Below are 26,428 nucleotides of genomic sequence, written 5' to 3' on the forward strand. Positions count from 1 at the left end.
CGACAGTGTTGAACGATTCTTGGGAAAAAATGGAATTTAATTTGATTTTATTAAAGTTGATGACGAATGAAGTATGTTGACTTCTCCGAAGAACCGAAGATATCCGAAGAAGAATCGAAGAGACCCAAAGTAGACCTGAAGACCCAAAGAAGACCCAAAAAGACTCGAAGAGACACGAAGAGACCCGAAGAGACCCGAAGCAGACCCGAAGACACCCGAAGAAGACCCGAAAACACCCGAAGACACCCGAAGAAGAATAAAAGACTAAAGACTCGAAGACCAAGCAATTTCCTTATTCAATGAAAATTAATTAAACTTTATTCATAACCTTAAATTTTATATATCCATCACATAATTTACACAGCATTAAAATGCACAAACTGGTGTCATTTAAAAATTTTATCCGTAATAATTCGTCCAATTTTGATGAATGGAACTTCTATAACAAAGTACGATACCATCACTATTGGTACAATAAAAGGTAGCTCAATCAGGAACTGAAGAATCTAAAAATGTCAAAAAATTGGTCAAAATCCAAATTTAAATCAGTTCCAACTGGCACTTACCAAACTAAATTCATTGGCTATACTCTGTGGTTCCTTCCTGAACGATGCAATCATAAACTGAATTCCAGCTGATATTAAATAGAAGCTCAATCCCATTTTGGCAATCGGTGTCCAAACTCGACTCGACAAGAATTGATTAATAAAGCCACAGTGGCCATAATGACATGAAAATATGAGAATTGAGATTCCAATTGACCAGAAAAAGTGACCAAAAATCAGCAGGAACACTTCAAATTTATGTGATATTAGTGGACTGAGTGGCTCGAGTGGGATCGGGTAGATCAGGAAGAATATAATTGTAAATGTCAGGAGAGATCTGCAGATGAGGATTGTTGTCTGAAATTAGGGAAAATTGATTACAAAATGTATTAAAATAAACCAAATTTGTTAGAAACAGACTGAGGCTAGTCGACGGTATGTCTAGTCATGAACCTGGTATCAAGCCGGAGCAACAATTGGAACAAATTTACCTTTTGATTTACAATTGTAAACTGGTCATCCTTCAATAAATAGCCTAGAAGCATTCCAATTAGGAACGGAAGTCCTCTTACATGTGTAGGATAGTAAAATGATGCTTCTGTTTCACCAAATATGTCACGAAATCTAAAAAATTAAACAAATAAGTCAACAATAAAAATGGAGGATTATAGGCTCAGACAATTATGTGAGCATTCAACCCAAACAGAAATATAGCGGACTCTTAAGGTAAAAAAGGTCGCTAGGGTACCTTAAAGTGGTCGCTTTGCCTGTTAGGTGTCTGACCCAGGAACTGAGCCTTGACTTAGTCCTAAGGACAAGTCATTAGTTCAACGATGGACAACCTTTCAATTTTCACGGCACACCTTGGTAGTAAGCCTCAACGGAATCGTACACGACATGGCATTTCCTATTTATTTTATGGCAGCACATTAGTGTACAGCGGCACACAGATTGTCCACCATTGCATTAGATACTTACACAGTAATGTCTTCAACAGTAATACTCTGGTTAATTATTAAATAGAATCTATAGATGATAAATGCTGACAAAAGTATCAAAAAGTTTAAACTGATCAACTTTTTGCATGGAAATTTGTAAGCCATGATGATCAAAAATGGTGCAATCAGAAACAATTGGAAGTCAGCTGAGAGATACCTGGATGGGAATAGAGTAATAATTAATTATTTGGTTGTGTACAGAATGTATTCTCAATATGCATAACTGCTTGAGGTCAGTGTACGACGTAGATTTGTAGATTGAGGACTGTATAGACTCTGAGCTGCTCTGAGGTTCGCAGTAACAAATTCCATACTCTTATTAGTCCGCAGTAGCTATTTTGATGACGCTAAATCACTTCTTTGTGATTTTAATGTTCTTCAGTCAATCAAAACCCCCGTTGAGTCTGACATGCCTCTCGCAGTACCAAAAATTAACAAAATATCAATGACTTACCAGACTGTGGAAATCTGAGCATCGAAATCCTTCGACACTGAATGTCGAAGGATTCAAAAAACGTCGAAGGGAGTCGAAATTTTAAATTAATTTTAACCGTTATAAAAATCTATGTAAAAATCTGTAAATTTTCGATTTAAACTGTCACATGAAGCTTGATTTGTAATTACACGACCTAAATATGATTCAAAGTTTAAGAAATAATGAATTTCATAACAAATTTTTGGTTTTCTTAATAATAAAACGAAGGAGGAAGTTTTATAACGGTCAATTTAAATTCAAAATTAAACGGTCATTTATATTTTTGAAAATAAAAATAACAGCCATCTTCGACATTTCCACAGTCTGTGACTTACCATGAATGAATCACACACTGCAGTGAAAAAAAGAAGAATTCATAAATGTCATTTAAATATTGAATATTAAACGATTAATTGACCCAAATACCACAAAATTGGTCAACCATGCAGTCAATCGAATGGTTTATCAATCATGAATCCGGCAAATAAGCCGATGTGGCCATGACTTGATGGTGGATTTCAATAGACTGACTTGATGTCAGAGTCACACCAGTCTGGTGCTGTACGTTGGATCAATTAACCAACTTGTGTTCCTGGAAAGTACAAGGTGAGCAAATGGTCCCTGACTAGCTTGACTCTGGCTCCATTCCAGAGTCAAGTCAACCAGAAACCGGATTTTCAGCCATTTCCTCGCCATATCCATTCTCAGAGTGACTTGACTCTGGAATATGGTCGGAGTCACTCTAGTCAAGTGCCATTTCCTCACCATGTACTTTCCAAGACCATTCAAGTGCCCAAATCTTCCTCAATACTTACAATATCCCTAGGATTTGTGTACACTTGAATATGAAGCAGTGCCTCCCACCAATGCTGTTCACATGATGTTCCCATATTGTTTTCAAATGTATAAGGAACCATTCGGTAGAAAAAATTAGAAATTGCAATTATATTCATGATCGTAATTGCAACTGTCGGTGTTATTCGGAAGTACCGTTGGATGTAGAGCTTCCAGATGTTTAGGCGTCCACTGTGAATACATTGGAGAATTTTATGGATTTTTAGATAATTAGGGGCGACCTAGGTAAGACTAGAAAGGACATGCAGAAGGGCATCCGGAAGGGCATGCGGGTTGGCATGCAAATGTGCATGCGGAAGAGCATGCGAAAGGGAATGGAGAAAGGCATGCGGAAGGGCATGCGGAAAGGCATGGGCAACCACAACTCACGTGTCAAGCTGCCTTGTCACCGATTTAGACACCAATGCTCCACTCATCACAAAGAATGCATCAACAGCTATAGACAGAGATCCAGTAGATCTCACAAGGAACCGATCGCCCAATTCTGACAGATTCTGTCCATCTCGGAATGCGAAGTTGATCCGAAGTGACACAAAATGGTAAAACATGATGAGGAATATTGAGATTGCTCTGATGCCATTTAGGCAGGTTATTGAACCTTTTTCCGGTGTTAAATTTGTAAATTCTTTAAAATTTTCTTTAATTGAAAATGTTGAAATTATTTTTGTAAATGTTGAGGCGTCTTTGGGTGTTGAACTGTATAGGAATGTTGAGGATGCTGCTAGGAATATGAAGAATATTGTTGAGATACTGGAAAAAATTAAAAATAAAAAAATAAATAAAAATGTAAAGAATATTGACAAAATTTAAAAAAATTGAGAGTTTTAAGAAATTTAAAAATTTGAAAAAAAAATAAAATTTAAAAAAAATTTAAAATTTCAAAAAAATAATTGGAAAAGTTAATAAAAATTGAAAAATTCAAAAAAAAATTAGAAAAAATTTAAAAAAAATTTAAAATATTTAAAAAAATTTAGAATGGAAAAAAATGAAAAATTTGAAAAAAATTAAAAAAGTTAAAAAATTTAAAAAAATTAAAAACTTAAAAAAATTTAAAAAAAAATTAAAAAAATTAAAAAAATTTAAAACTTACCAATTAAATATTTCAAATTTTGTCCATCCCGTGACTTGACTAGCCTTTTTACAATATCCATCCTGACTATAATCCTCAGCCAGTACTAATCCACTCACACCAAACAACTTCTTCAATATCCTCTTCACATCATCACTTCCACAACTTTCCGGCAAGCATACAGCCCCTCCAAATCTCTCATCAAGTCTCTTCCATCCACGATTCAAATACGACTGCTTTGGTTCCACTTTTTTAACATTTTCCGATGAATTGTAGTAAAACTGCACGAGACAATACTGTGTGGCGATGACGTCATCAACTTTAAGTTCCAAACAATTGTCATAGTTTCCAAAGTCATAGGAGTTTCCGTATGTGTAATTTGATGAAAATGTTGACCATGAATTAAACACTATTGTGGATTGATAGAAACAGATTAGCATGCATTGACTTTTTATTGATTTAGACTTGATCGTGAAATATTTAGTCATCCAGTTAGATAGACTTTAAAATTGGACAATAAATTGAAATTGTCAATATTTTACTGTGTGGTTACTATGTGATGGTCATAAGTGATGTCGGTGATTCTTAATGAAACCGAAGAGCAAGGGGAAACCGAACAGCATGGGGAAACCGAACAGCATGGGAAAATCGAACAGCATGGGGAAACCGAACAGCATGGGGAAACCGAAGAGCAAGGGGAAACCGAACAGCATGGGGAAATCGAACAGCATGGGAAAACCGAACAGCATGGGGAAACCGAACAGCATGGGGAAATCGAACAGCAAGGGGAAACCGAAGAGCAAGGGGAAACCGAACAGCATGGGGAAACCGAAGAGCGCAAGGGGAAACGGAACAGCAAGGGGAAACAGAAGTGCATGGGAAAACCGAAGAGCAAGGGGAAACCGAACAGCAAGGGGAAACCGAAGATCAAGGGGAAACCGAACAGCATGGGAAAACCGAAGTGCATGGGGAAACCGAACAGCAAGAGGAAACCGAAGAGCAAGGGGAAACCGAACAGCATGGGGAAACCGAAGAGCATGGGAAAACCGAAGAGCAAGGGGAAACCGAACAGCATGGGGAAACCGAACAGCATGGGGAAACCGAACAGCAAGGGGAAACCGAACAGCATGGGGAAACCGAACAGCATGGGGAAACCGAACAGCATGGGGAAACCGAACAGCATGGGGAAACCGAACAGCAAGGGGAAACCGAACAACATGGGGAAACCGAACAGCATGGGGAAGCCGAACAGCATGGGGAAACCGAACAGCAAGAGGAAACAGAACAGCATGGGGAAACCGAACAGCATGGGGAAACCGAACAGCATGGGGAAACCGAACAGCATGGGGAAACCCAAGAGCAATGGGAAACAGAAGTGCGCAAGGGAAAACAGCAGGGGTGCATCCAAGTTGCAAGGCGCAACTCCACTACCAACTCCAGAGGTCACTTGACAATTTCTAATACCTTACTCATCAAAAAAAAAAGAATTTTTCCACTTGACGTCAATTAACAACTTGTCATCATCATTGAAACAACAACAACAACAACGACTACTTACTCATAATAGCGTTAAAGTCGTCCAGCATTACAAAATTTAAGATCTGCTTCAGGTCTTTGTAGCACTGACCTTCATTTTCACGCACAATTTCATTAATCATTGATAATTTCTTAACAAATTCTAAATCCTGATTTGCAGCACAAATGTTAAGGACACTCAATATGAGTAGAATCTTTGGCACAGCTATCAACATGTCGTATGCCGGCTGCGATGATGAATTGAGACTGATTTTTGGTTCTAAAATAATTCACTTTTAGTTCCACGAGAGTTTCAGAATATTTTGATTGTTTTCTTTTTTTTTTACTGGCCACAAGAAATGCTTATTTAACTTTTATTTAACATATGAAGTAAAATTGTTCAAGGTCGGATGGAATGAAAAAGTACACTGCATAGTAGGAACGCGGGAGGTTTGCAACTACTGTGATTTTTCATTTTTTTTTCTTTTTTTCATGCAGACTGTGTAATTAAAAAAAAAGAATAACAGCAGCAGAAGTTGAAGTTCAGCAATTTAAATGGAAAGTGTGTATAAAGCGCATTTTTTATAATTATTATAATTATTATTATTATTATTATTATTATTATAATTTATTATTATGATAATTATTATGATTTTTAAGATTTTTATGATTATTATGATTATTATGATTATTATGATTATTATAATTATTATAATTATTATGATTATTATGATTTTTATGATTATTATAATTATTATAATTATTATGATTATTATGATTTTTATGATTATTTTAATTATTATGATTATTATGATTATTATAATTATTATAATTATTATGATTTTTATGATTATTATAATTATTATGATTATTATGATTTTTATGATTATTTTAATTATTATGATTATTATGATTATTATAATTATTATAATTATTATGATTTTTATGATTATTTTAATTATTATGATTATTTTGATTATTATAATTATTATAATTTTTATAATTATTATGATTATTATGATTATTATAATTATTATAATTATTATGATTATTATAATTATTATAATTTTTATGATTATTATGATTACTATAATTTATTATAATTATTATGATTATTATAATTATTATGATCATTATAATTATTATAATCATAACATAGTGATAAAAAATTGAAATTATAATAAATAATAAATAATAATAATTATAATATATATAATAATTATTATAATTATTATATATAATAATTATAATAATTATAAAAATAATTATAATCAAAATATTAAATTATATTGCAGACCGAGTCAAAATGCAGCTCAACTCCATCCCATCACTTACATAAATGTTAAAACTAGCTTTTCAATCTCCTCTTTCTTCTTCTTCTCTTCTTTTTTCTGGTTATTTTTCTAGTATATAAATGCATTCAGTGATGCAGAAGATCGAAAGAACCAATCAACCGTTTATAATTTTATATTAAATGCTATAAAACATATTTTTATAAAAACATATTATCATACAGAGTTGGTAATTGGGAGACGACAAAAGTCTACTGAATGTCACCTATTATGTTCACCAAAGGCAGAGTGGATGACGGTCGGTATTGCTGATGTCAGGTGTCAACGGTTTTCGGTCACGTTGACTATCATCGACTAACATCGGTTGCCGTTGATTGTCGATTTTAGAACACAAGAATTGACCGAAAACACTCAATTACCAACTCTGTAACCAAATGACTCTTACTTAAATATCACTTTATATGCTTAATACTATGAAAAGAATGTCAATCACTTGATATTGTATCTGGATGTATTCTAAACAGCTCTGTCAATAAACTATACTTACTACAAGTGAACGACCCCTTGCCTGCCTACTAAAGAGATTTGTTAATTATCCAATGCATGATTTAATTTATCCAGATTAATTTTAGTTTATATGACGTATTAATACTTCCGACAGAAATGATGATTTGCACAAAAAAATATATAATGAATAATGAGAGAATTGGAAGTTAATTATAATCGTCGGTCACAGTTTAATTAACGATTATTATGATGTGATGTATTTTTTTTACATTTTATTGAATTTTTCTGGAATTTTTTGAACTAAAATTGTAGTTTGCCGTTGGGAACATTTAGACTCATCGAGATACGCTGTAACCCAATGCACCCACTTCTCCTCACTCTTGTCCAAACTGGGTGTCCCGGCACACTAGTGAAAAAATTAGCAAACTGTTAAATGATCCATAACTATCGATGACTATGTCAGATTATAGACGAACAGTACACTTAGCATCCATTAGTATTGTTACGCAATTTATTGTCTTTTTGAATTTACATGCGAATTTGCACATTTGAGGTAACTCAACTCTTGACCATCCGCAATATTGGTTTACTGTATTACTTGTAATAATAAATGGATATTTCCCTAACAGCACAATGTGTTTACAAGAGTACTACATGGGTTGCCGTGTTAATGATGAACGTTTTGAGAGGCAAGTTGGGGTTTTTGTCCTAACAAATTGAGGGTTGACCTTCTGCCCGGATGGCACATGATTTTGAAATTGTCGAAAATCTGGCTCCGACCCTACCTAGGACCTAGGTCAATGTGATTCTAACGTCAGCCCAGATTCGACAAAACCCAACACTAGACTAGAATCAAGCCAGTCTAGGACTGCACTTAGAATTGTAAATTACATCAACTTGATGTCAATTTCATTTGCAGCACCGTTTACGCTTCATGCAAGAATGTTGCTATCTATTCGTATTTTACTGACAATATCTCCAAGAAAGTCAAGAAATATTTCCAAGTCTAAGATTTATTTATTCTGTTGAGTCTTAAGTTAAAACGATATTCATTGCTTTTGTTCATGCTTTCAGATTTGATTCTTAAATTTCATTTTATTAGCCATTAGCTCATAGTTTATTGTAATGGGAATATTAACTCGTAGGGAATTTAAGAAGAAAATAACAAAAGAATGTTGAATGATGACAAAATCACATTTTTGAATGAACAACAATACATTTGAGGAATTCGGGAAGCTGAAAAGTGACTTTGAAGCTGATTGAATGGCATGTGCATACCTTCTTATGGCAGTCCTAGTTACCACAAAATGCACCGCTGTCGATCGAGCTCTGTGCTGGAATATGTAATTGTAACGATAGATTAAGAGCATATCCAAACCTAGCCTGAAGGGTGACAGCCTCACAGTTAAGAAAGAATTGGTAAGGTTTACAAACAGTGGGGAGGAGGGTAAGGGGTAAATGAGGGAAGAGGGGAAGGACAAAGGGGAAAACGGGCATTGAGGCAAAGGAGGAGAAAAAGGTGGATAGGGTAGAGTGGACAAAGAGGGGTTATATGGAATTCAGGTATGGGAGTTACCTCCAAACACTTTGCCTCACCTCTTGAGTACGTCTTAAGGTTGATTCTATTTTGTGTGGAAAGTCAACTAAGATTAAGTATGAATTAATTGGCCAGACTTCATATAAACTTCAGTTTAACCCCTCATATTGCTTAAAATCAATCTCCACGTCATGATCCCCATAACTAATCATCCAATAACCTCTGCATACCATCAACCCGAATCATCATCAATCCCAATACCTCATTTATGACCATACAGTTACCTTTATTGATTCTTGATGATCATTCAAACTGATATAAAAAGCTAATTTAAAATAAATTATGAATTTTAAATGTAAATGTCCAAAAAGAATAAAGGAGCGGCAAATACAATAAAATCTATGATTTTTTTCGCAACTTTTCTTAGTTCTGTGATAAAATTTTAAGTGAAATGGTCGACAAGTTGAGAGTTGAATGTATTTTTGTGATTTTTTGTGGACTTCTTGGTAAAAAAATGAATTTTTGAGGATTTTAAGGTTGAATTTGAAAATTTGATGACTTTCCAGTGCTTATAAGATGTGAAAATTGTGCATATGCACCATCATGTCCAGACATATCAACATGGAAGCCAGGATTCATTTGTGGAGATAATTTTAATGCTGTTATTAAGACCAGATTCATTGATGGAGTGAGGATGAAGACAATATGCTGTAAAGGTGAGGAAATTTGGGAATTGACATGAATCGGCAGGAATTGGCAGGAATTGGCCATTTGTTGATGACATTGGGAGTCGACTGGCTGTCAGTGGGAGGTGTCAATGGCCGTCAGACGATCGTCGACGGTAGATGCCGACTAGACGCCGTTGACTGATCGTTTACCGATGACTGGCCGGTCGCCGTTGAAATTCCGGTCGCCATTGACTTGCCGGTCGCCATTGACTGCCAATGGTAGATGATATTCAATGGACTGTCTTGGATGACCGTCAGTCAATTGACCAAATTGACCAAATTGACCAATTTCCATCCAAAACCTTCATTTAATTCCATTCCATTCACATCATTATTTTGACTGACGATTTACGTTTTTATTCAAAAACAACAAAAACTGCACTTAAGTCAGCTTAATAATTTCTGAATAAATGACATAATTACTGTATATTAATAAACATATTTACATGCTTCATAAATATTTTGCTGACTAATTGATTTATTGATAATTAATTAATATGATTTTATTGCTCATCAATTAGTTCAATTGAAAAGTTCATAATCAGCATAATATTGTTTATTGTGTAGATGCAGTGGTGGGTGGACTGTGTGTTGAGGCACAATTTGGTGGTTAATTAGCATTGACTGACTACACACGACATAATACGGTGCATGGCATATTCAGATGGCATTTTAGATGGCACATAGGTTGTCCAACAGTGACCTTCACCAGTGATGGTCAACCTAAGTGACCCGAACCAGTATGACCCTGATGTGGTTGAGCAAATAAGGGCTTATGTGGTTCTCAACCCTGATTGGGGTCACTGAGGTTAACCACCACTGATCAGTGTTGGTCAGTGTTGGTCAACCTATGTTCCTCGATACACTAGAGTGCTACCTAATTTCTATGAAAAAGCTTGTTGAATTCGGTTTTGGTCATGGATTCCCACCAGTTAGAGCCCCGGAAAATTTAAGGTTGCTTACCACTGGTGTCGATAATGAATGCATCAGGGACGCTTACAAAAGGGTGTATACCCAAGTCATCCTCCCCCAATTCCCCCCATTTTGAATAAAATTCATGAATTTACTCAGATTTTACGACGAAAAACTCAATAAACTCCTCTAAATGGCAGTTATTCCCACCCCACCCTACTTCCCATCCTCAAACAATTATTCCCTACCCCCCTGCAATTCACATGATAAATACACTTACTGATAATTCAAAACTAATTACCCAAAAATCAACAAATTAACTTTACAACCCTCAATTGCAACTTAATTTGCCGTCAACGTAAACAATATTCATGATAATTTATCAAATTAAATTCAATTAATTATCCTCATATTTACAGCAATTAGGAACTGTAACGAACAATTCTGGTGCAAAACTCATTCAAACAATGAAGTTTTAATGGAAAATTCTTCGCTTACGATGAGAACAAGTTGTGCATCTGGATGCTGTAAGTTGAAAGTTTTTAATTAATTATTCTTAATTTTTTGGCTTTGTCCTTGAAGCTGTTCAAGGTTGGGAGGGGTTGAGTTGAGGGATGGGGAGTGATTAGGCAGATCTGAGAGATGTTGTCGAGTTTCTCTCCTCTCTCATTCTCTCTCATTCTCTCTCATTCTCTCTCATTCTCTCTCATTCTCTCTCATTCTCTCTCATTCTCTCTCATTCTCTCTCATTCTCTCTTATTCTCTCTCATTCTCTCTCATTCTCTCTCATTCTCTCCCATACTCTCTCATACTCTCTCATATTCTCTTTCTCTCTCCTCCCTCCCATGTCACTCTCATTCTCTCTCATTCTCTCTCATTCTATCTCATCCTCTCTCATTCTCTCTCGTTCTCTCTCATTCTCTCTCATTCTGTCTCATTCTCTCTCATTCTCTCTCATTCTCTCTCATTCTCTCTCATTCTCTCTCCTCTCTCTCTTCTCTCTCCTCTCTCCCATGTCTCTCAGACCTCCCTAATCACAGTCAAATTCTAATTCTTTCCAGCCCAAACTTGGAAGCCCTTCGACTCCATCAACGCCATACTCACCGATGGTGTTCGAGTTGGCTCATTTTCACCAAGCATCAGCTCATTCATCGGACGAGCCTTAGTCAATGGTGAGCTTCAAATTGGACGAATTCAACTGTCACATCCAACTGGCCTTTACTATACTCTTGATGGATCTGTGAGATTTGCAAATTCATCGATTGAGTATTTGGAAAACTCAAATTTTATTTGGAGAAATTCATCACATGGAGCTTTGGTTAGGAACGCTGTGACTGTGACGGCATCGAAGAATTTGCCATTTTATATAGGAAGAATAGGAATTAATGGATTTAGTTATATAGGAACAGTTGTGAGGGTATTGGGATTGATGTACTATGGTGATGAGAATGGAGTTGAAAGGACGACTGACTGCTATGAGGTGTTGACATGTGGGGGTGGGGTAGATGGGGTTGATAAGAATTTGGGTAATATTGTGGATAATGCAGAAGAAATGACATTAATGCTCAATTTTGAATCAACAACGTCATCATTACTTGAAACAACAGAGCCTGTGCCTCAATCTATTGACAATCTGCCAATTTCCATGCCCCAGTCAACAGCAGTTCTTACAGATCATCCAGATACAGCAACAAATTCATATGAAACAAATTTTCCTGCTGAATCATCAAATTTTATTGAAAATTCGTCACAAATTCCACTTATTGTGAATGAAACTAGCATTGGATATACCACTGGATACAGCTATGTCCCCCCATCACTGTCATTTCCTCTATCGACAGCTACTGAACATCCTCAACATAATTTCAATACCACTGAATTAAGTTCATCTCAAACTACAAGCACAGTCATTGAATATTCATCAATTGAGGCTGTTACAGCATCAAATTTCAATGATACATCCAATAATCCTCAAAATACATCAACTCCTTCATCCTCAACATCATCATCACATTCAACTCATCCAACGCATGTTTCAATTCCATCAACATCAGCTGTTCCAATTTCAATTCACTCATGGACTCAAGTGCCACCGATATCATTTAATGGATTCTTATCGAGTGCTGCAATGGCACAAATGAGTTCAACAGAGAAAGTTTCGACCACAATAACCGCAGAAGATAATAATGAAGTTGATGATGCTGAACAAATTGTAACACAGCAATTAACAGGTGGTGGGGGAGATGGGGAAGGCTTGAGTGGAAATGGAGATGAAAATTCAGTGCCAAATGTTGGCGGAGATGAAAATTTGATTCAAAATACTGAAAATTCAGGTCAAATTGTCATCGAAAATGAAGGAGGCATTGAAGATCTTGGTGTGGGTTTGAATCAAAGTCAATCTACAGCCACTGAAGCTGCACATTCGCATAATAACCCACATACAATAGATATAACTGCATTTACACACAGCACTCAATATCCAGATGATCATTCAAGTCAAGTATCATCAACACAGTCGGTCATAGAGTCAATAATGTCAATGACAACAACAGAAGCTCCATCGACTACTTTAACACCTGAAAATGTAAATTTATCGAGTTATGAATTTGTATCGACTGGCATGTCATCAGTTGGAGATGAATCTACAACATCTGGAGATGAAATGACAATATCTGGAGAAGTTACGACCATATTTGGAGATGTAGATGAATCTACAGCTTCAAATACTTCAACTACTTCAAGTTTGGTGTATTTAGTGTCTACTGATGGCAGTCAGACATCAACAGATGGTGTTCAGTCATCGGAAGGTAGTAGTAATGGAACTAGTATGGGTAATAGAGATGTACCAAGTCAAACAGAACATTTTAATCCACAAATTACTGAAAAATCAACAACAACTCCAAAATATACTACAACATCCGTGATACTAACAAATCATGTAGATGGATTTACCTCAGATTTTACCACAACAAGCTCTGAGTCAACCACAGAAGCATCAAAACCAAATAATGAATTTCAACATTCAATTGTATCTGAAGCAATGTCACAAGCTATGCAAACCACTTTATCATCAACAGCATCGACGTATCCCCCAAGATCAACTACAGCATCGACAAATACTCCAAGATCAACAACATCCAGAACAACAAGAACAAGATATACAAGAAAGTCAACCACAAAGAGAACTTCAACAGTTGGTGGACAACCAAATGAGAATAACAGTAAGCCAAGTTGGCTATTCACAACGAACTCTATAACAACAGAACCTTCTGGAAGTGTCACTGATGGTCAATCTACTACAGAGAGTACTGGAATAGACGTCAGTACTGAAAAAGCTGAACAAATGTTTGAATGTGGTAAGTAATACCCCAAGTAAGGCAAAGAGCTTGCTTTCATGGTACAAAAATGCTACAAAGTTATCTTAAAGCGGTCTCTTTGAGTGTTTAGGATAGTAAGTGACTGGAACTGACTGAAACTGTTGGCTTCATTGTGAAGTGTCTGTCTTGACTTAAATAGACCGGAATCTATGCAGTTTTAATAATTTTACCTTAATCCAGAGGTGGACAACCTGTTTTATGGCTCGGCACATCCTTGGTGTTAAGCCACGACAAGCCATACAATTCATGTCAATTCCAAACAGTTTCAGCCACCTACAGTGACGTGCCGTGGCTCATAGGTTGTCCATCCCTGCCATAATCACTAAATTTCCATCTTTTCAGTTCCCCATTGGAAGACACTCCCTCCCAACTCATCATTCCTGTACGATGGCATCGAAATTACATCACAAAACACAAACTTCATCTCCTACATAGCAAAAATCAACATCAATGACTCTCACATCCTCGGTAAAGTCAATCTTAAACCTCAAAACATCCAAACTTTTTCATTTTACAACAACAATTCCAATCAAGTATCAACAACAGACAAAATCACTTACTTGTCGAAAGCACAACTTCAAAATTATTCTTGGCAAGCATCATCAAGTGGAATTGCTGTAAAAAATGCAATTTCAATCAGTCAAGCAGGCAATTGGCCATACTATATAGGAAGACTTAACAGCAATGGATTGATTTTAATTGGTAAAGTTTTACCGTCAATTGGACTAGTTCATGCTGACAAGTATGGCAATGAGATGATTACAACAGCTTATGAGGTGCTGACATGTGTGACGGTGATTGATGAGGGTAGTGGGGGATGTGGGGTTGGGGTATAGGAAGTAAATTTAGAGATGTAAATTTGAATTTTGTATAAGAATTTTTATTAATTTTAGAAAAATCTGCACTTTTAGTGATTTAGAATTTTGATTTAAGCAGGTCCGTCCACATGTTAAGGAACAAGATCTCTACTGTGTTACGTAACATGTGGACGAGCCCATAGATTTGAATCAGAGTTGGCAATTGGCTGACCAGGCTGATCGAGCAGTCAATCGGCTGATCGAGCAGTCAATCGGCTGATCGAGTAGTCAATCGGCTGATCGAGTAGTCAATCGGCTGGTCGAGCAGTCAGTCGGCTGGTCGAGCAGTCAGTCGGCTGGTCGAGCAGTCAGTCGGCTGGTCGAGCAGTCAGTCGGCTGGTCGAGCAGTCAATCGTCGATCGAGCAGTCAATCGTCGATCGAGCAGTCAATCGTCTACAGAGCAGTCAATCGACGACCGAGCAGTCAATCGGCTGGTCGAGCAGTCAATCGACCAATTGCCAACTCTGCTTCCAATATAGTCTTACTATTTAATCTACATTAATCTACATTTCTGAATAAAATTGACCAAACTTTAAATCACCAACTTAACACTCGACGTTTGAATCCTTCCAGCATACAATTCCAACACCGGCTTAACTTCCTCCTCATTAAAGTCAACAACTTGTTCGCCAGCACGTCCTGTAAATGTCTTAGCATCTAAAATGTGCTCAAGTTGACCTAAAATTGGTTCAAAATATTTGTCAGCCTTAATTCTCTCGACCAAGTCGTTGTCCTTTCCATGCTGCTTGACCTGAGCACCAGCCTCATGTGACAAAACTCGAATCTTCTCATGACAAACTTGACGGTCACCGCCAGCCTTAACCATAGCCATAATAACATTCTCAGCGGCCATAAATGGAAGTTCTTGTTGGATATGACGTTCAATGACCTTTGGATAGACGACAATACCTTGTGAGATATTCAACAAAGTCAACAGACATGCATCGGCAGATAAGAAGCTCTCAGACAGCGTCAATCGACGATTTGCTGAGTCATCGAGTGTCCTTTCCATCCACTGTGTTGCGTGGGTATTTGCAGCATTCGACTGCAGTGTAATCATGTGCCTGGCAAGTGCACAGCACCTCTCAGATCTCATTGGATTACGCTTATAAGGCATAGCTGATGATCCAATTTGTGTTGCCTCAAATGGCTCCTCGACTTCCTTCATTGATGCCAAAAGTCTCAAATCGCTGCACATTTTGTGGACCGTTGATCCAAGACTTGATATGGCATTGACAACATCGACATCGACTTTACGGGAATATGTTTGTCCTGTGACTGGATATGATCGTTCAAATCCAGCAAGCTTTGTGACCTTCTTGTCAAGTTCCTTGACTTTTGATCCGTCGCCATTGAAGAGTTCCAAGAAGCTTGCCTGTGTTCCAGTTGTGCCTTTAACTCCTCTAAATCTCAAATTATCCCTCAAAAATCTCAAATTCCTCTCATCCATCAACAAATCCTGAATCCACAACGTACATCGCTTTCCAACTGTCGTCAACTGTGCTGGCTGTAAATGCGTAAATCCAAGGGTCGGCAGGTCACGATATTCCATAGCAAAATCAGTCAGCGACTTAACAACACTAACAACTCTCGTCAATAACAAGTCGAGGGCATCACGTAGTATTATCAGATCTGTATTATCGCCGACATAACAGGAAGTTGCACCCAAGTGAATGATTGGAGCAGCTGAAGGACATTGCTTTGCGAAAACATGGACGTGAGCCATGACGTCATGACGAGTTGCTTTTTCTTCGGCTGCGGCGGCTGGGAAGTCAATGTTCTCGATGTTGGACTCCATTTCGGTTATTTGGGATTGGGTGATGGGTAGGCCGAGTTCCTGGAATTGAAAGAGAGATGAGATTGGGGGTTAGATGGGGTTATTGAGGGGTTGGTGTGTGATTGTGGATAAGCTTAGGTTGTAGTCAGTCTGGGAGCAATTTGTTGGATTATTGTACTGTAGGGTACGGTAAGGAATAGCTGAACTCCCAGATATACCCCTTTAATACATCAGGTGCACCTCTGTATGATGCCCAAGACAATTCAACCCCTGAGAATAGTTATATGGACGACTAATTACATCCAGATGTGACTATACGTCCATCCAACTAGACATTCATTAGATAAAGCAGCTTAAAGATGTTTGACCCATTCTATGTCCCTTCCAGCCCTTGAGTCAGTCATATACCTTCACTCAGATAGCTAATCCTTCACTCAGGTAGCTAATTGACCCAAACGAGTCCCAATTGACTGTATTACCGGATTAAGCTTGGATCTTACAGCATTTATTAGCTACATTCACTAGATATAAGGTACAATACAGCAGATTCACGATGTACCATGATCAGCCCAACATAATCCATCAATAAATCACCCCAAAATTCCCACAATTCCCATAGATTCCCCAACTTAATCTCCCATAACCTCAAGTATATCCAATACCCCTCCTATATTCCCTTTAGACACTTGACTAAACTCACCATTTCAGCCTTAGCCAGCATAATCCATAAGCGTCTCCATGTGGAAAATTTAAATTGATCGGAAAATAAGAATTGCATTTCCTTGGATGCATATCGGGTTGATAATGGTGATCTGTAGCCTGAATGATCCATTTTGATTTGGTGATTTTCAGGAAGTAGTCAAATTAAATTAGCAAAAATTGAGGAATTTGATGACTTTTAATGATGTTAATTGAATGAATTTTAAAATTGAAATGTGAGACGATAAGTTGATTGTGGACAGTGAGGATGTTGTTTACAAATTGGTATGAATGAGGAAACATTTGTGGGGTTTTAAGGATGTAAGGTTTTGGAGGTTTTTTGAGGAAAATTTGGAATTTTTTGAATTAAAATCTGATTTAAAATTTAAGTAGAATTTTTATTCAATTTTTAAATTTTTTCTAAATTTTAAAATTCCAAAATAATTAACAATTCAACTTAAAATACTAGAAAAATCCAAAAAATCCCATTCAAATAATTCTAACGGTTTTTAAATATTCAAATTCATCGTTTTGGCAATAAAGCTCTAACCCAAAGTTTCATGTATTTATTCAAAACAAAATTCTAAAAAATCATTTAGAAATTTAAGTAAAAGTTTTTTGAATTTGGCAGCTTTAGGGCAACTTAAGGATCTCAATTAAGTAACAGAAAGGTAGGTTTCAAGTTCCTGCTAGAAACTACAGCAATAATATGTCAAAATGTGTCAAAAAGTCAATTTTTTATTGAAAATTTCATTAATTTTGAATGAATTTTGTCAGCAATCTAAAGAAATTGATGCATGAATTGACACTTTACTTGACTTAACTTAGTGATTCCAATAACATCCACAAATTTGGAGAACTTACTAAATTTCAATTTTAAATTGCAGAAATGGATGACGAAGACAAATCATCAGACAACGAACAATCAAAACCAGACAAAATGTTTACTTTAAAGAGATGGAATAGGTAAGATTTGGATATCATATAGTTGTAGATGCAGCACAGAGCTTTGGGAGAGTCTGTATATCAAAAGGTCCAAAGAGCGCCTCTTCTGGAATCGGAATTGCCTGTTTGCCGGAATGGCCATACAGATCAATTGTGATTCATGTTCTCTCATTTCCAATTTCCAGCGTTGCAATGTGGAGTTGGGACTGTTCAACAGACACATGTGCCATCTGTCGTGTTCAAGTTATGGACGCCTGTCTCAGATGTCAAGCAGAATCAAAGAAAGATGCAACAAATAAGGACGTAACTTGTGTCGTGTGCTGGGGTGAATGTAATCACAGTTTTCATCACTGCTGTATAAGCTTATGGGTCAAACAGAGTAACAGATGTCCATTGTGTCAACAGGAGTGGAGTATTCAGCGGTTGTCGAGTTAGGCTGGTTAATTTAAGTTTTTTTTGTATTGAAGATCTGTGAGAAATTGGGGAATGAGAATAAAAGATGTATTTTTAGGTTTTTTGGCTTAATAAAAAGTTTTAATCTTTTTAAAATTAATTAAATTTTGGGGTTCGTTCAGTTATTAGGGGATGCTCTTAGGGAGGTTGGAACCTGTACACTCGGGCATCAATACAGGACTTAACAGTATCAGAGATTTCCTTAAAATATGATAACAAAGTCAAGCATATGCTGACAGCTGACTGATCAATAATATCGGTTGATTGTTTCAAAATCAGGCACTAGGTCGACGTGTCTCTGTAATGGTGTCGGATAGGAATTGTTTCCAACACTCACGCTGGCCTAGACCTGAAGTTAAACCGAATCTGTCAATAAGACTGAGTTACGCTGTTTTTGACCCAAATTGAATCCAAATTTGGCAACAAGTCAGGATCACACCGACATAGAACTGGATTGAACCCGAATCTGGCTTCATGTTAGAGTCACATGGTTTGAACCCAATTTCGGAACTAATTTTAGTCAGAATCTAGAACCAAATCAGAGTCAAGTTGAACTAGAACCAAATTTAAGCCAAATCAGGCACCCAGTCGGAGTCATACTGATTTGGAATTTGATTGGACGCTAATCTAGCACTCAGTCATAGTTGGGTTGGAAAGAATCCAGATTAAACCTGAATCAAATAGCAAATATGAGTAATATAGGCCTGGATTGAGTCCGAATCTGTCATCAAGTCAGTGTAAAGTGCTGTCTTGGACCTGAATTGAACCCAAATGCGGAACCAAGCCAGAGTTGCGGTGACTTGAGTCATGATTGAACCCTAATCTAGCATTCTAACATCATTCCAGAGTTACAACGGCTTGTTGCTGAATTTTGGGTCGATTAACCGATTTATGCTATTCGACCAGTTGGTATCAGCTGTATTTAGCTGTAAAATTTCCCAGCCAATCCTCAGCTAAAGCTAACCTATCACCTAAGGTAAGAATATTGATGTCAAAAACCAATTGATTGTGTCTATTAAAATAACCAAGATTTGGAAAGTAATAAATGATCTTTATTAATAAAATAGAAATGAAACTCAATAATCACAGCCACATTAATCTCTTTAGGATGATATGGGAACATTTGGAAGTTACGTAGCGCATAGAAAGAGGGACTGGAATTTTAATGCAAATTCAGGTTCATGACTTTGATACAAAGCGTTAAGATGGGGATATGGGGTCTAAAAAAGCTATTTTCAGTGTTACGTAACTTCCGAACATCCCCAAATCAACCATTTTTCAGTCTCCAACCCTCCTTAACCCTCCAATTCCCCTTCATGACAATCTCTCCATCCTTATTTGTACATTATCCTGTATACTCCAATAAAAGTCTTGCTTACACATCGCACATCTCATCTGATCACATCCCATATTCTTTTCAATCAGCACGGTACATCTTGGACATCTTCTGAGCTTCCTTTCCTTCAGCAGCTGCTCAATCAGTCGATTTGACAGTTGATTCTCCATTTTCCTTTGTTCCCTAAATTGAGCGCAGGTGAAAGTCTCATGGACAGCCTTGCAAGGGACACAATTGACTTTATCACAAATTTCGCATCGGAACCGCTCAATTCTTCTGCTGTTGATCTCCACCCATCCAATGCAGTTGACTGTATTGCAATGGAATGCATTCTTATTTGACATTTCAGCTTTATTTAGTGATCGATCCAAGAGCTTCTCATAGTCTTCATAGGATATAAAGCATCGAATCTCACGATCAGTTATGACACCACGGCAGTTAATGTACGGACATCGAATCTCAGCCTCAACTGAATATTTAATGACGTCAATGATGCAGGCTTTACAGATTCTGTGGATGCAGTCCTTAAGGATGACACCGTCACCTGGTTGGACATCTATCCAGCATACATCGCAGGTAAATGGCGACTGATTCTCGTGGTACTCAAACTCGTCGAGTTCTATTGGACGTGGACGTCTTGTGAATTTTCTTCTTATGGACCTAAAAAATTGCCTTAAAAATGTTAAAATTTTACAGTTTACGTACATTTTTTTTGGAGCTAACTGGCTTGACTGAATATGCTTAACTATTTATTTAGTCCTTAAAAAATTACCTGAAAAATTTTGTTGAAAAAAAAGTTTCGAAAAATTTATTGTAACGGTTTTTTAAAATTTGAATTTTTCACTGCCAATTTACAGAAGTTCAGCAACAGTTCCTCAAATCACGTTGTTTTTGTTTACATCCAGTCACAAGTAAAAACATCCAAACGGCAAGCTTAATTTTGATTTATTTTAAATTAGTCCACATATTCAGCCATCATGGACACTGAAGACTTTACCAAGGACATTGACATGGATGATCAGACCCCACAGCCAACATGTGATCAGCTAAAGCCTGATAGTCTGGAAAATGATGAATTTGGATACTTGAAACATGAAGGATTCTCAAGTGAGGCATTTAAAATTGAAGTCAGAAATTTGCCAAAGTTCTACGGATATGCTGAGATGAAGAAGCTGATTACAAACACGCTGTCACTTAATGCTAGTAAAATTAAGATTCCCAGGAAGAATTCAAGCTTTGCATTTGTGTGCTTGAGGAGTGAAGATGGTGAGTTGAATGATATTTGAGGGTTTAGGGGATGTTGAGGGGGATTAGGGACAGTAGAGGCGTATTTAGAGGTACTAGGGGTGTATCCTGCGTGGGTAGAGGAGATTGGGTGTCAGACACCATCCCTTCCATCATTTTGGACCAAAAATATCCAATTTTCTAGAGTTTTTCATCAAAAAGTCCCAAAAATTCCCTTAATTTCTACAATCTTAAGGTCTATAGAGGTCAACCACACCTGTACCCCTCCTCCAATTGACTTAATCTCCGACAACAACCTTATTTGGACGGGAGAGAAGAAGGAAAGACTGGAAACTCTTCTTATCAGTGTCAAAGACTCGAATGCTAGCCTTACAACAGCATCAAATGGTTCCTCAAAGCAATTTATCAAATAGACCCCTCCCCTGTTACCCCTGCTCTTATTGACAGTTGGTCACATCCTTTAGCTGTAGTCTGGGGACACTTTACTCTCAAATCTCTAATCCCAAACCCTTTTAACCCTCAAAAACCCTAAAAAACCCTAAAAAACCCTAAAAAAAACCCTAAAAAAAACCCTAAAAAAAACCCTAAAAAAAACCCTAAAAAAACCCTAAAAAACCCTAAAAAAAACCCTAAAAAACCCTCAAAAACTCGCAAAACCCCTCAAAAGCCTATCATAAGCCCCCAAAGTCCCCTAAAACCCCCAAAACCCCCCAATACCCCCCAAAAACCAACCAACAATCAAATCTCATCAAATTTCCCCCATTTTCCAGACAGAAAACAAGCCATGGATGTCCTCACCGGCTACAAATGGAAAGGTAAAGTCCTCAAAGCCGTTCCAGCGAATCCAATCAAAGATCCTCTCATCAAGAAGCGCAAGCATGAAGACGTCGACGGTCCAACGACTGAAAATCGTTCAAAAAAGACAGCAGCCGAGAGTAGTGAGCCACTCGGCAGCACTCCATATGAGGAACAGCTGACCATCAAGCAAAAAATAATTGATGAAGTTTTAGCACAATTTAAGGTTGATTTAAGGAAGGCTGACTACTTTCAAGGTAAATCAAAGATGGCTGAATATGTTGATCCAGCATTTGAGGTACTTCCAATAGTTCCAAGTCCACAATCAACTGGATACAGGAACAAATGTGAATTTTCAATTGGACGTGATGAAAATGGTGAAATTCAGGTCGGAAATCGTGTTGGAAGTTATGTGTCAGGTACAATCTACGTTGAATCCACTGACGGACTCAAAATGCCACCGCAAAAGATGAAGGATGCAGCAAATATGTTCAAAAAGTTCATAATCAAGTCAGGTCTTGATGTTTACAGTCCAGTAACATGTGAGGGATATTTCAGGCAATTGACAATCCGTCTACATGATGACGACAAGGCAATGATGCTGATTGTTGGAATCCATCCTCAAAAGTTGACAGATGCTGAAAAGGAGCAGTTCCAAAATGACGTCGTTAAGTTTTTCACGGAAGAAGACGGCAAGTGCCTTGATGTGACGTCATTGTACTATGAGGAGATTGAAAAGCGTCGTTCTGGACAGCAGGGAAACATCATTAAGCACATCTATGGCTCAACACATGTCCATGACTTTATACATGGCCTTAAGTTCCGAATTTCACCGTCTTCCTTTTTTCAAGGCAACACAAAGGCTGCCGAGAAGCTTTATCAAGAAATTATTGACTTGGCAGCCATAAAGCCATCAACAACTGTGCTGGATGTCTGCTGTGGAACTGGAACAATTGGTCTTTGTTGCTCAAAATACAGCAAGGAAGTCCACGGCATGGAAATCATTCCACAAGCTATTGAGGATGCAAAGCATAATGCACAAGTTAATGATATTAAAAATTCACATTTTGCTGTTGGAAGTGCTGATGACTTGATCATGTTGATGGTCAAAAATGCAAATATTAAGGATGATGAGGAAATGGTCGCAATTGTTGATCCACCAAGGGCTGGGCTGAACACAAAGTCAATCCAACAATTGAGGAACTCCAAAAAAATTCAACGACTTGTCTACGTCAGCTGCTCACCACGGCAAGTCATTAAGAATTTTGTGGATTTATGCAAGAACTCAACAAAATCAATGAAAGGAGTTCCATTTGAGCCAAAAATTGCACGTGCTGTTGACATGTTTCCGAATACAAATCATTGTGAATTGGTTGTGCTGTTTGAGAGGAAGAAGGTTGAGGATGTTGATGGTGATGTTAAGGTTGGGACGGAAAATGGAAGTAAGATTGAGAAGAAAATTGTGGAATCTGCAGATAAGGCTGAGGAAGCTGTTGGGAAGGCTGAGGAACCGGCTGAGAATGCTGAGGAGCCTGCACAGAAAATTGATAATTAATGATTGAAGATTTACTGTAATAAAATTATTTAGGATTTATGGAGATGAGGAATTAATAAATTTTATAATGTATCAATCTAAGTTGTGGTTTTAATTCTTAATTGGGGATGTAGCAAGAGTATTCCATGAGTTTTGATTCAATAACGTCTTATTCAACCTTATTGGACCTAAATAATTACTTAAAACTGAAATTGTTGGCATAGGTCCTGTTTTGAAGGATAACTGGAACCAGGCTCGTATTTAGGGGACATAGGGAGGAGGAGAGAAAGTGGTGAATTGACGTCCAACATCTTTTATCAACCGAAAGGAACATTGAGTAGAAAAAGCTTAAAAAAGTGTTCCTGGAGGATAAGTGGACTTAGATATCGGTAAAATCCGACATATTCTTAGATACAAGATAATCTACGGACACCGTTGTTTGTCGTGTGAAATTCAATTCAGTTTCTTCTTCCTAATATGGAACACATCAGTCAACATTTCCTTACTATTCTACTGTTTTAGATATAAATGTTCATAAAATAGATTAAAATGTACTTTTGATGAAAAATATTTCTTTTATTAATAAATCTTAAGCTAAAGCTGGCAGCACTCCGTTGTGAAGCTGTCTCTATGGAAGTCCTGACTCCAGATGAGGAGTTTTATAGAAATATAGACTACCCAAAAGTTCTGTCAACTCTAGTCTTAGCAAAAGCTTGATTTAATTCATAATTATTTAGTATTTTTTATAATTTTTTATGTAAAATTAAAAAAAGTCTAAATTCGTTAAATAGTTTGTGATGTCGAGAGTATGATGGAAATTCTTCTCATATCAGCTACAGTCTATGTTTGGATATAGACCTTTCTAACATCTTCGTAATTTTTTGTAACAAAATCATGAGCCAAAGTTTGAAAATTGTGCAGATTCGTCCAATAAATGACTCGATACCCCAGAAGTGTAACAAAAACATTTTTGAGAGTTAGAATGCAAGATTGGATCGATTGTCTGACTCTCTGACTCCTTGACCCTCCGAAACCCTAACCCCCTGATTCTATGATACTCCAGATTCCCCCCAACTCCGACATCTTAAAGTTCAAAATTGAATAATATTAATTTCTATTGATAATGCAGCTTTCCACCATCAACAGGTGTCCACCATTTACTAATATCAATAATAATGAGATAATGTTGGACAAACATCCAAATACACTTTGCCCAACTCTATAATGAGATTATAAGTTCCAAAATATAATTCAAAATTGCAAGATTCTCAAACTATTTTAATATTCAGCTTTGTTAAAATCACGTTGTTGATTCAACATTTCCTTATTTCGATGATTTTTATAGAATTTTTGCAAATCAATTCCAAGTTGTGCCTTCATGACTCGCAAACTACTTCCGATAATACTTTTGTGGTAAATTTGCTTAATGTTGAAGCTGAAAATTGAGAAAAAAATCAAAAATTAGTCAAAATTTCATGAAATTTTGCCTGCCAAACTCACCCAAGTTTCAGGAACAACTCCCTCGAGTCCTCATGACATTCAGCACATGCTGTCTCAGCCGTAAACATTCCATTAACATAAGCATGCTCCATAGCATGAAATATCATCGGTTTGGCAATCTGTACAAATGAATAATTTGGATCGACAGCAAGTCTATAAATCCAGGCTGACTCATGAAGTGCTTGATGATTTCGTGTCGAAATAGTTCCAACAATTCGCTTTGGTCGCATTTTTTTGATCTCATCTTGATGATTTTTGAGTTCGTCTTCAGTTATTTGGATGTACTCGAGTTCCTTCTTGTCAAGACGGATTGTAAATGGCTCGTAGAGGTCAACGACAAAGCAGACTGGTGCATGCATGTTTGACATTTCGATGGATTTGTTGTAGTGGGAGCAGTAGACGCAGACTGTGGGGTAAGAAGAGTTAAAGGTTGTTGAGGGGGTTGGGAGTTGTTAGGGGTTCAAGTTCATCCAAGGCTGCATGCTATGCACTTGTTGCTTGGGTTTTGCATAGCTTGCAGCCTTGGAAAAATTCAAATAATATGTAAATTGACACTGCGTATATGTTAAGGTATGGAGAGATGATTTTACCTGCAATGAGGACGACTACAACTGGAACGGAAGACAGACAGTAGACTAATGGAATTCCGATGAAAATGAAGAATATTGCTGTTGACAGGACGATTAGCTGGAGGGTAATCTGGAAGGAAATTGTGGATTTGGTTAGAAATTGAGAAGTTCGGTCGAATTTTGAGTTTAAAGTCAAGTTCTGGAGAAAATTTGGGCAAAATTTGATGAAATTTTGGATATTTTTGACTAAATTTCTGAAAATTCTTGCAAATTCCATCAAATTGTGGCAAGTTCCATCAAAATTCTTGCAAATTTCATCAAATTGTGGCAAATTCCATCAAATTGTGGCAAATTCCATCAAAATTCTTGCAAATTTCATCAAATTGTGGCAAATTCCATCAGATTGTGGCAAATTCCATCAAAATTTTTGCAAATTTCTTCAAAAATCTCAAAAATTTCTTCAAAATTCTTGAAAGTTTTGACAATTTTATTCAAAATTTTTGAATTTTCTACCAAATTGTATCGATTTTCATCAATTTTTCATTGAAAATTGAGTAAATTTTCTCAATTTCCCTCAAAAACCACAAAATTTGCCAAAAATACTTCAAATCTTCCCAAAAATACCTCAAATATCCAAAATCCTCACCTCACGAAACAAACAGAACCAAAAAGCATTCGAAAACATCGACATCACATAGTTCCTTATCACTTCCTGCATCTGTCTCAAGTCTTTATCCTCATATCTCCTCACAACAATTATTGGCTTCATTTTATCACACTTTTATTTAATAAAAATCAAAAATTTAACAAAATTTTCTCCTTTTTTTGTTTACAAATTAAATTGCGGCTGCATTCAAGTCGCTGTAAACCGTACAACCTTGAATATCCGTTCATGTAAATAAGAATT

General features: G+C 36.9%; 7 protein-coding genes across 8 annotated transcripts; 3 read left to right on the plus strand and 4 right to left on the minus strand.

Moving 5' to 3' along the window:
- Positions 1 to 296: 296 nt before the first annotated feature.
- LOC139100353 (regulator of hypoxia-inducible factor 1-like) lies at positions 297 to 5,894 on the minus strand. Its single transcript, XM_070652971.1, has 9 exons — positions 5,501 to 5,894; positions 3,964 to 4,351; positions 3,243 to 3,623; positions 2,834 to 3,044; positions 2,354 to 2,370; positions 1,524 to 1,700; positions 1,037 to 1,169; positions 567 to 902; positions 297 to 506 (listed from the first exon to the last, which is right to left on the minus strand). The coding sequence occupies exons 1-9, from the start codon at positions 5,691 to 5,693 to the stop codon at positions 387 to 389; spliced, it is 1,956 nt and encodes a 651-aa protein (XP_070509072.1). The 5' UTR covers positions 5,694 to 5,894; the 3' UTR covers positions 297 to 386.
- Positions 5,895 to 9,673: 3,779 nt separating this feature from the next.
- Positions 9,674 to 14,729, plus strand: LOC139100368 (uncharacterized). The gene is made up of 5 exons (XM_070652985.1): positions 9,674 to 9,740; positions 10,853 to 10,960; positions 11,495 to 13,789; positions 14,153 to 14,617; positions 14,722 to 14,729. The coding sequence occupies exons 1-5, from the start codon at positions 9,674 to 9,676 to the stop codon at positions 14,727 to 14,729; spliced, it is 2,943 nt and encodes a 980-aa protein (XP_070509086.1).
- On the minus strand, positions 14,669 to 17,414 carry Adsl (adenylosuccinate lyase). The gene is made up of 2 exons (XM_070652688.1): positions 17,146 to 17,414; positions 14,669 to 16,505 (listed from the first exon to the last, which is right to left on the minus strand). Exons 1-2 carry the CDS (start codon positions 17,275 to 17,277, stop codon positions 15,201 to 15,203), a joined length of 1,437 nt encoding a protein of 478 aa, XP_070508789.1. The 5' UTR covers positions 17,278 to 17,414; the 3' UTR covers positions 14,669 to 15,200.
- A 619-nt stretch (positions 17,415 to 18,033) lies between these two features.
- Roc2 (Regulator of cullins 2) lies at positions 18,034 to 18,524 on the plus strand. Its single transcript, XM_070652986.1, has 2 exons — positions 18,034 to 18,110; positions 18,275 to 18,524. Exons 1-2 carry the CDS (start codon positions 18,034 to 18,036, stop codon positions 18,522 to 18,524), a joined length of 327 nt encoding a protein of 108 aa, XP_070509087.1.
- Positions 18,525 to 19,856: 1,332 nt separating this feature from the next.
- On the minus strand, positions 19,857 to 20,585 carry LOC139100370 (ranBP-type and C3HC4-type zinc finger-containing protein 1-like). The gene has a single exon (XM_070652987.1). It carries the CDS (start codon positions 20,583 to 20,585, stop codon positions 19,857 to 19,859), a length of 729 nt encoding a protein of 242 aa, XP_070509088.1.
- Positions 20,586 to 20,743: 158 nt separating this feature from the next.
- LOC139100227 (tRNA (uracil-5-)-methyltransferase homolog A-like) lies at positions 20,744 to 23,554 on the plus strand. 2 transcript variants are annotated; one of them, XM_070652836.1, is made up of 2 exons: positions 20,744 to 21,144; positions 21,894 to 23,554. In XM_070652836.1, exons 1-2 carry the CDS (start codon positions 20,856 to 20,858, stop codon positions 23,471 to 23,473), a joined length of 1,869 nt encoding a protein of 622 aa, XP_070508937.1. In that variant the 5' UTR covers positions 20,744 to 20,855; the 3' UTR covers positions 23,474 to 23,554. The 2 variants fall into 2 exon arrangements, with proteins under 2 accessions (XP_070508937.1, XP_070508938.1); XM_070652837.1 differs by having other exon boundaries at positions 21,006 to 21,144; positions 21,898 to 23,554.
- A 450-nt stretch (positions 23,555 to 24,004) lies between these two features.
- LOC139100156 (uncharacterized) lies at positions 24,005 to 26,377 on the minus strand. Its single transcript, XM_070652762.1, has 4 exons — positions 26,168 to 26,377; positions 25,543 to 25,651; positions 24,953 to 25,358; positions 24,005 to 24,887 (listed from the first exon to the last, which is right to left on the minus strand). Exons 1-4 carry the CDS (start codon positions 26,288 to 26,290, stop codon positions 24,731 to 24,733), a joined length of 795 nt encoding a protein of 264 aa, XP_070508863.1. The 5' UTR covers positions 26,291 to 26,377; the 3' UTR covers positions 24,005 to 24,730.
- Between the last annotated feature and the right edge of the window lie 51 nt (positions 26,378 to 26,428).

Source organism: Chironomus tepperi, unplaced genomic scaffold, assembly GCF_022539635.2.
Source record: "Chironomus tepperi strain 1889 unplaced genomic scaffold, CSIRO-AGI_Ctep_v1 contig_58, whole genome shotgun sequence".
Classification (NCBI taxonomy): domain Eukaryota; kingdom Metazoa; phylum Arthropoda; class Insecta; order Diptera; family Chironomidae; genus Chironomus; species Chironomus tepperi.

What these genes read in the sequence shown, in the direction of transcription:
- Adsl (XM_070652688.1), bottom strand. Translation starts at nt 17,277, where the DNA reads ATGGATCATTCAGGCTACAGATCACCATTATCAACCCGATATGCATCC. An exon ending in TGCTGGCTAAGGCTGAAATG is followed by an intron (nt 16,506 to 17,145) that starts GTGAGTTTAGTC and finishes TTTCAATTCCAG; the next exon opens with GAACTCGGCCTACCCATCAC.
- Roc2 (XM_070652986.1), top strand. Translation starts at nt 18,034, where the DNA reads ATGGATGACGAAGACAAATCATCAGACAACGAACAATCAAAACCAGAC. An exon ending in ACTTTAAAGAGATGGAATAG is followed by an intron (nt 18,111 to 18,274) that starts GTAAGATTTGGA and finishes TCCAATTTCCAG; the next exon opens with CGTTGCAATGTGGAGTTGGG.
- LOC139100368 (XM_070652985.1), top strand. Translation starts at nt 9,674, where the DNA reads ATGACTGGCCGGTCGCCGTTGAAATTCCGGTCGCCATTGACTTGCCGG. An exon ending in AAGTTGTGCATCTGGATGCT is followed by an intron (nt 10,961 to 11,494) that starts GTAAGTTGAAAG and finishes AATTCTTTCCAG; the next exon opens with CCCAAACTTGGAAGCCCTTC. An exon ending in TGAACAAATGTTTGAATGTG is followed by an intron (nt 13,790 to 14,152) that starts GTAAGTAATACC and finishes CCATCTTTTCAG; the next exon opens with TTCCCCATTGGAAGACACTC.
- LOC139100156 (XM_070652762.1), bottom strand. Translation starts at nt 26,290, where the DNA reads ATGAAGCCAATAATTGTTGTGAGGAGATATGAGGATAAAGACTTGAGA. An exon ending in GGTTCTGTTTGTTTCGTGAG is followed by an intron (nt 25,652 to 26,167) that starts GTGAGGATTTTG and finishes ATTTCCTTCCAG; the next exon opens with ATTACCCTCCAGCTAATCGT. An exon ending in TGTAGTCGTCCTCATTGCAG is followed by an intron (nt 25,359 to 25,542) that starts GTAAAATCATCT and finishes CTTACCCCACAG; the next exon opens with TCTGCGTCTACTGCTCCCAC.
- LOC139100370 (XM_070652987.1), bottom strand. Translation starts at nt 20,585, where the DNA reads ATGTACGTAAACTGTAAAATTTTAACATTTTTAAGGCAATTTTTTAGG.
- LOC139100227 (XM_070652836.1), top strand. Translation starts at nt 20,856, where the DNA reads ATGGACACTGAAGACTTTACCAAGGACATTGACATGGATGATCAGACC. An exon ending in GTGCTTGAGGAGTGAAGATG is followed by an intron (nt 21,145 to 21,893) that starts GTGAGTTGAATG and finishes CCCATTTTCCAG; the next exon opens with ACAGAAAACAAGCCATGGAT.
- LOC139100353 (XM_070652971.1), bottom strand. Translation starts at nt 5,693, where the DNA reads ATGTTGATAGCTGTGCCAAAGATTCTACTCATATTGAGTGTCCTTAAC. An exon ending in GTGACAAGGCAGCTTGACAC is followed by an intron (nt 3,045 to 3,242) that starts GTGAGTTGTGGT and finishes ATGTATTCACAG; the next exon opens with TGGACGCCTAAACATCTGGA. An exon ending in ACTGTTGAAGACATTACTGT is followed by an intron (nt 1,170 to 1,523) that starts GTAAGTATCTAA and finishes TTAATTTTTTAG; the next exon opens with ATTTCGTGACATATTTGGTG.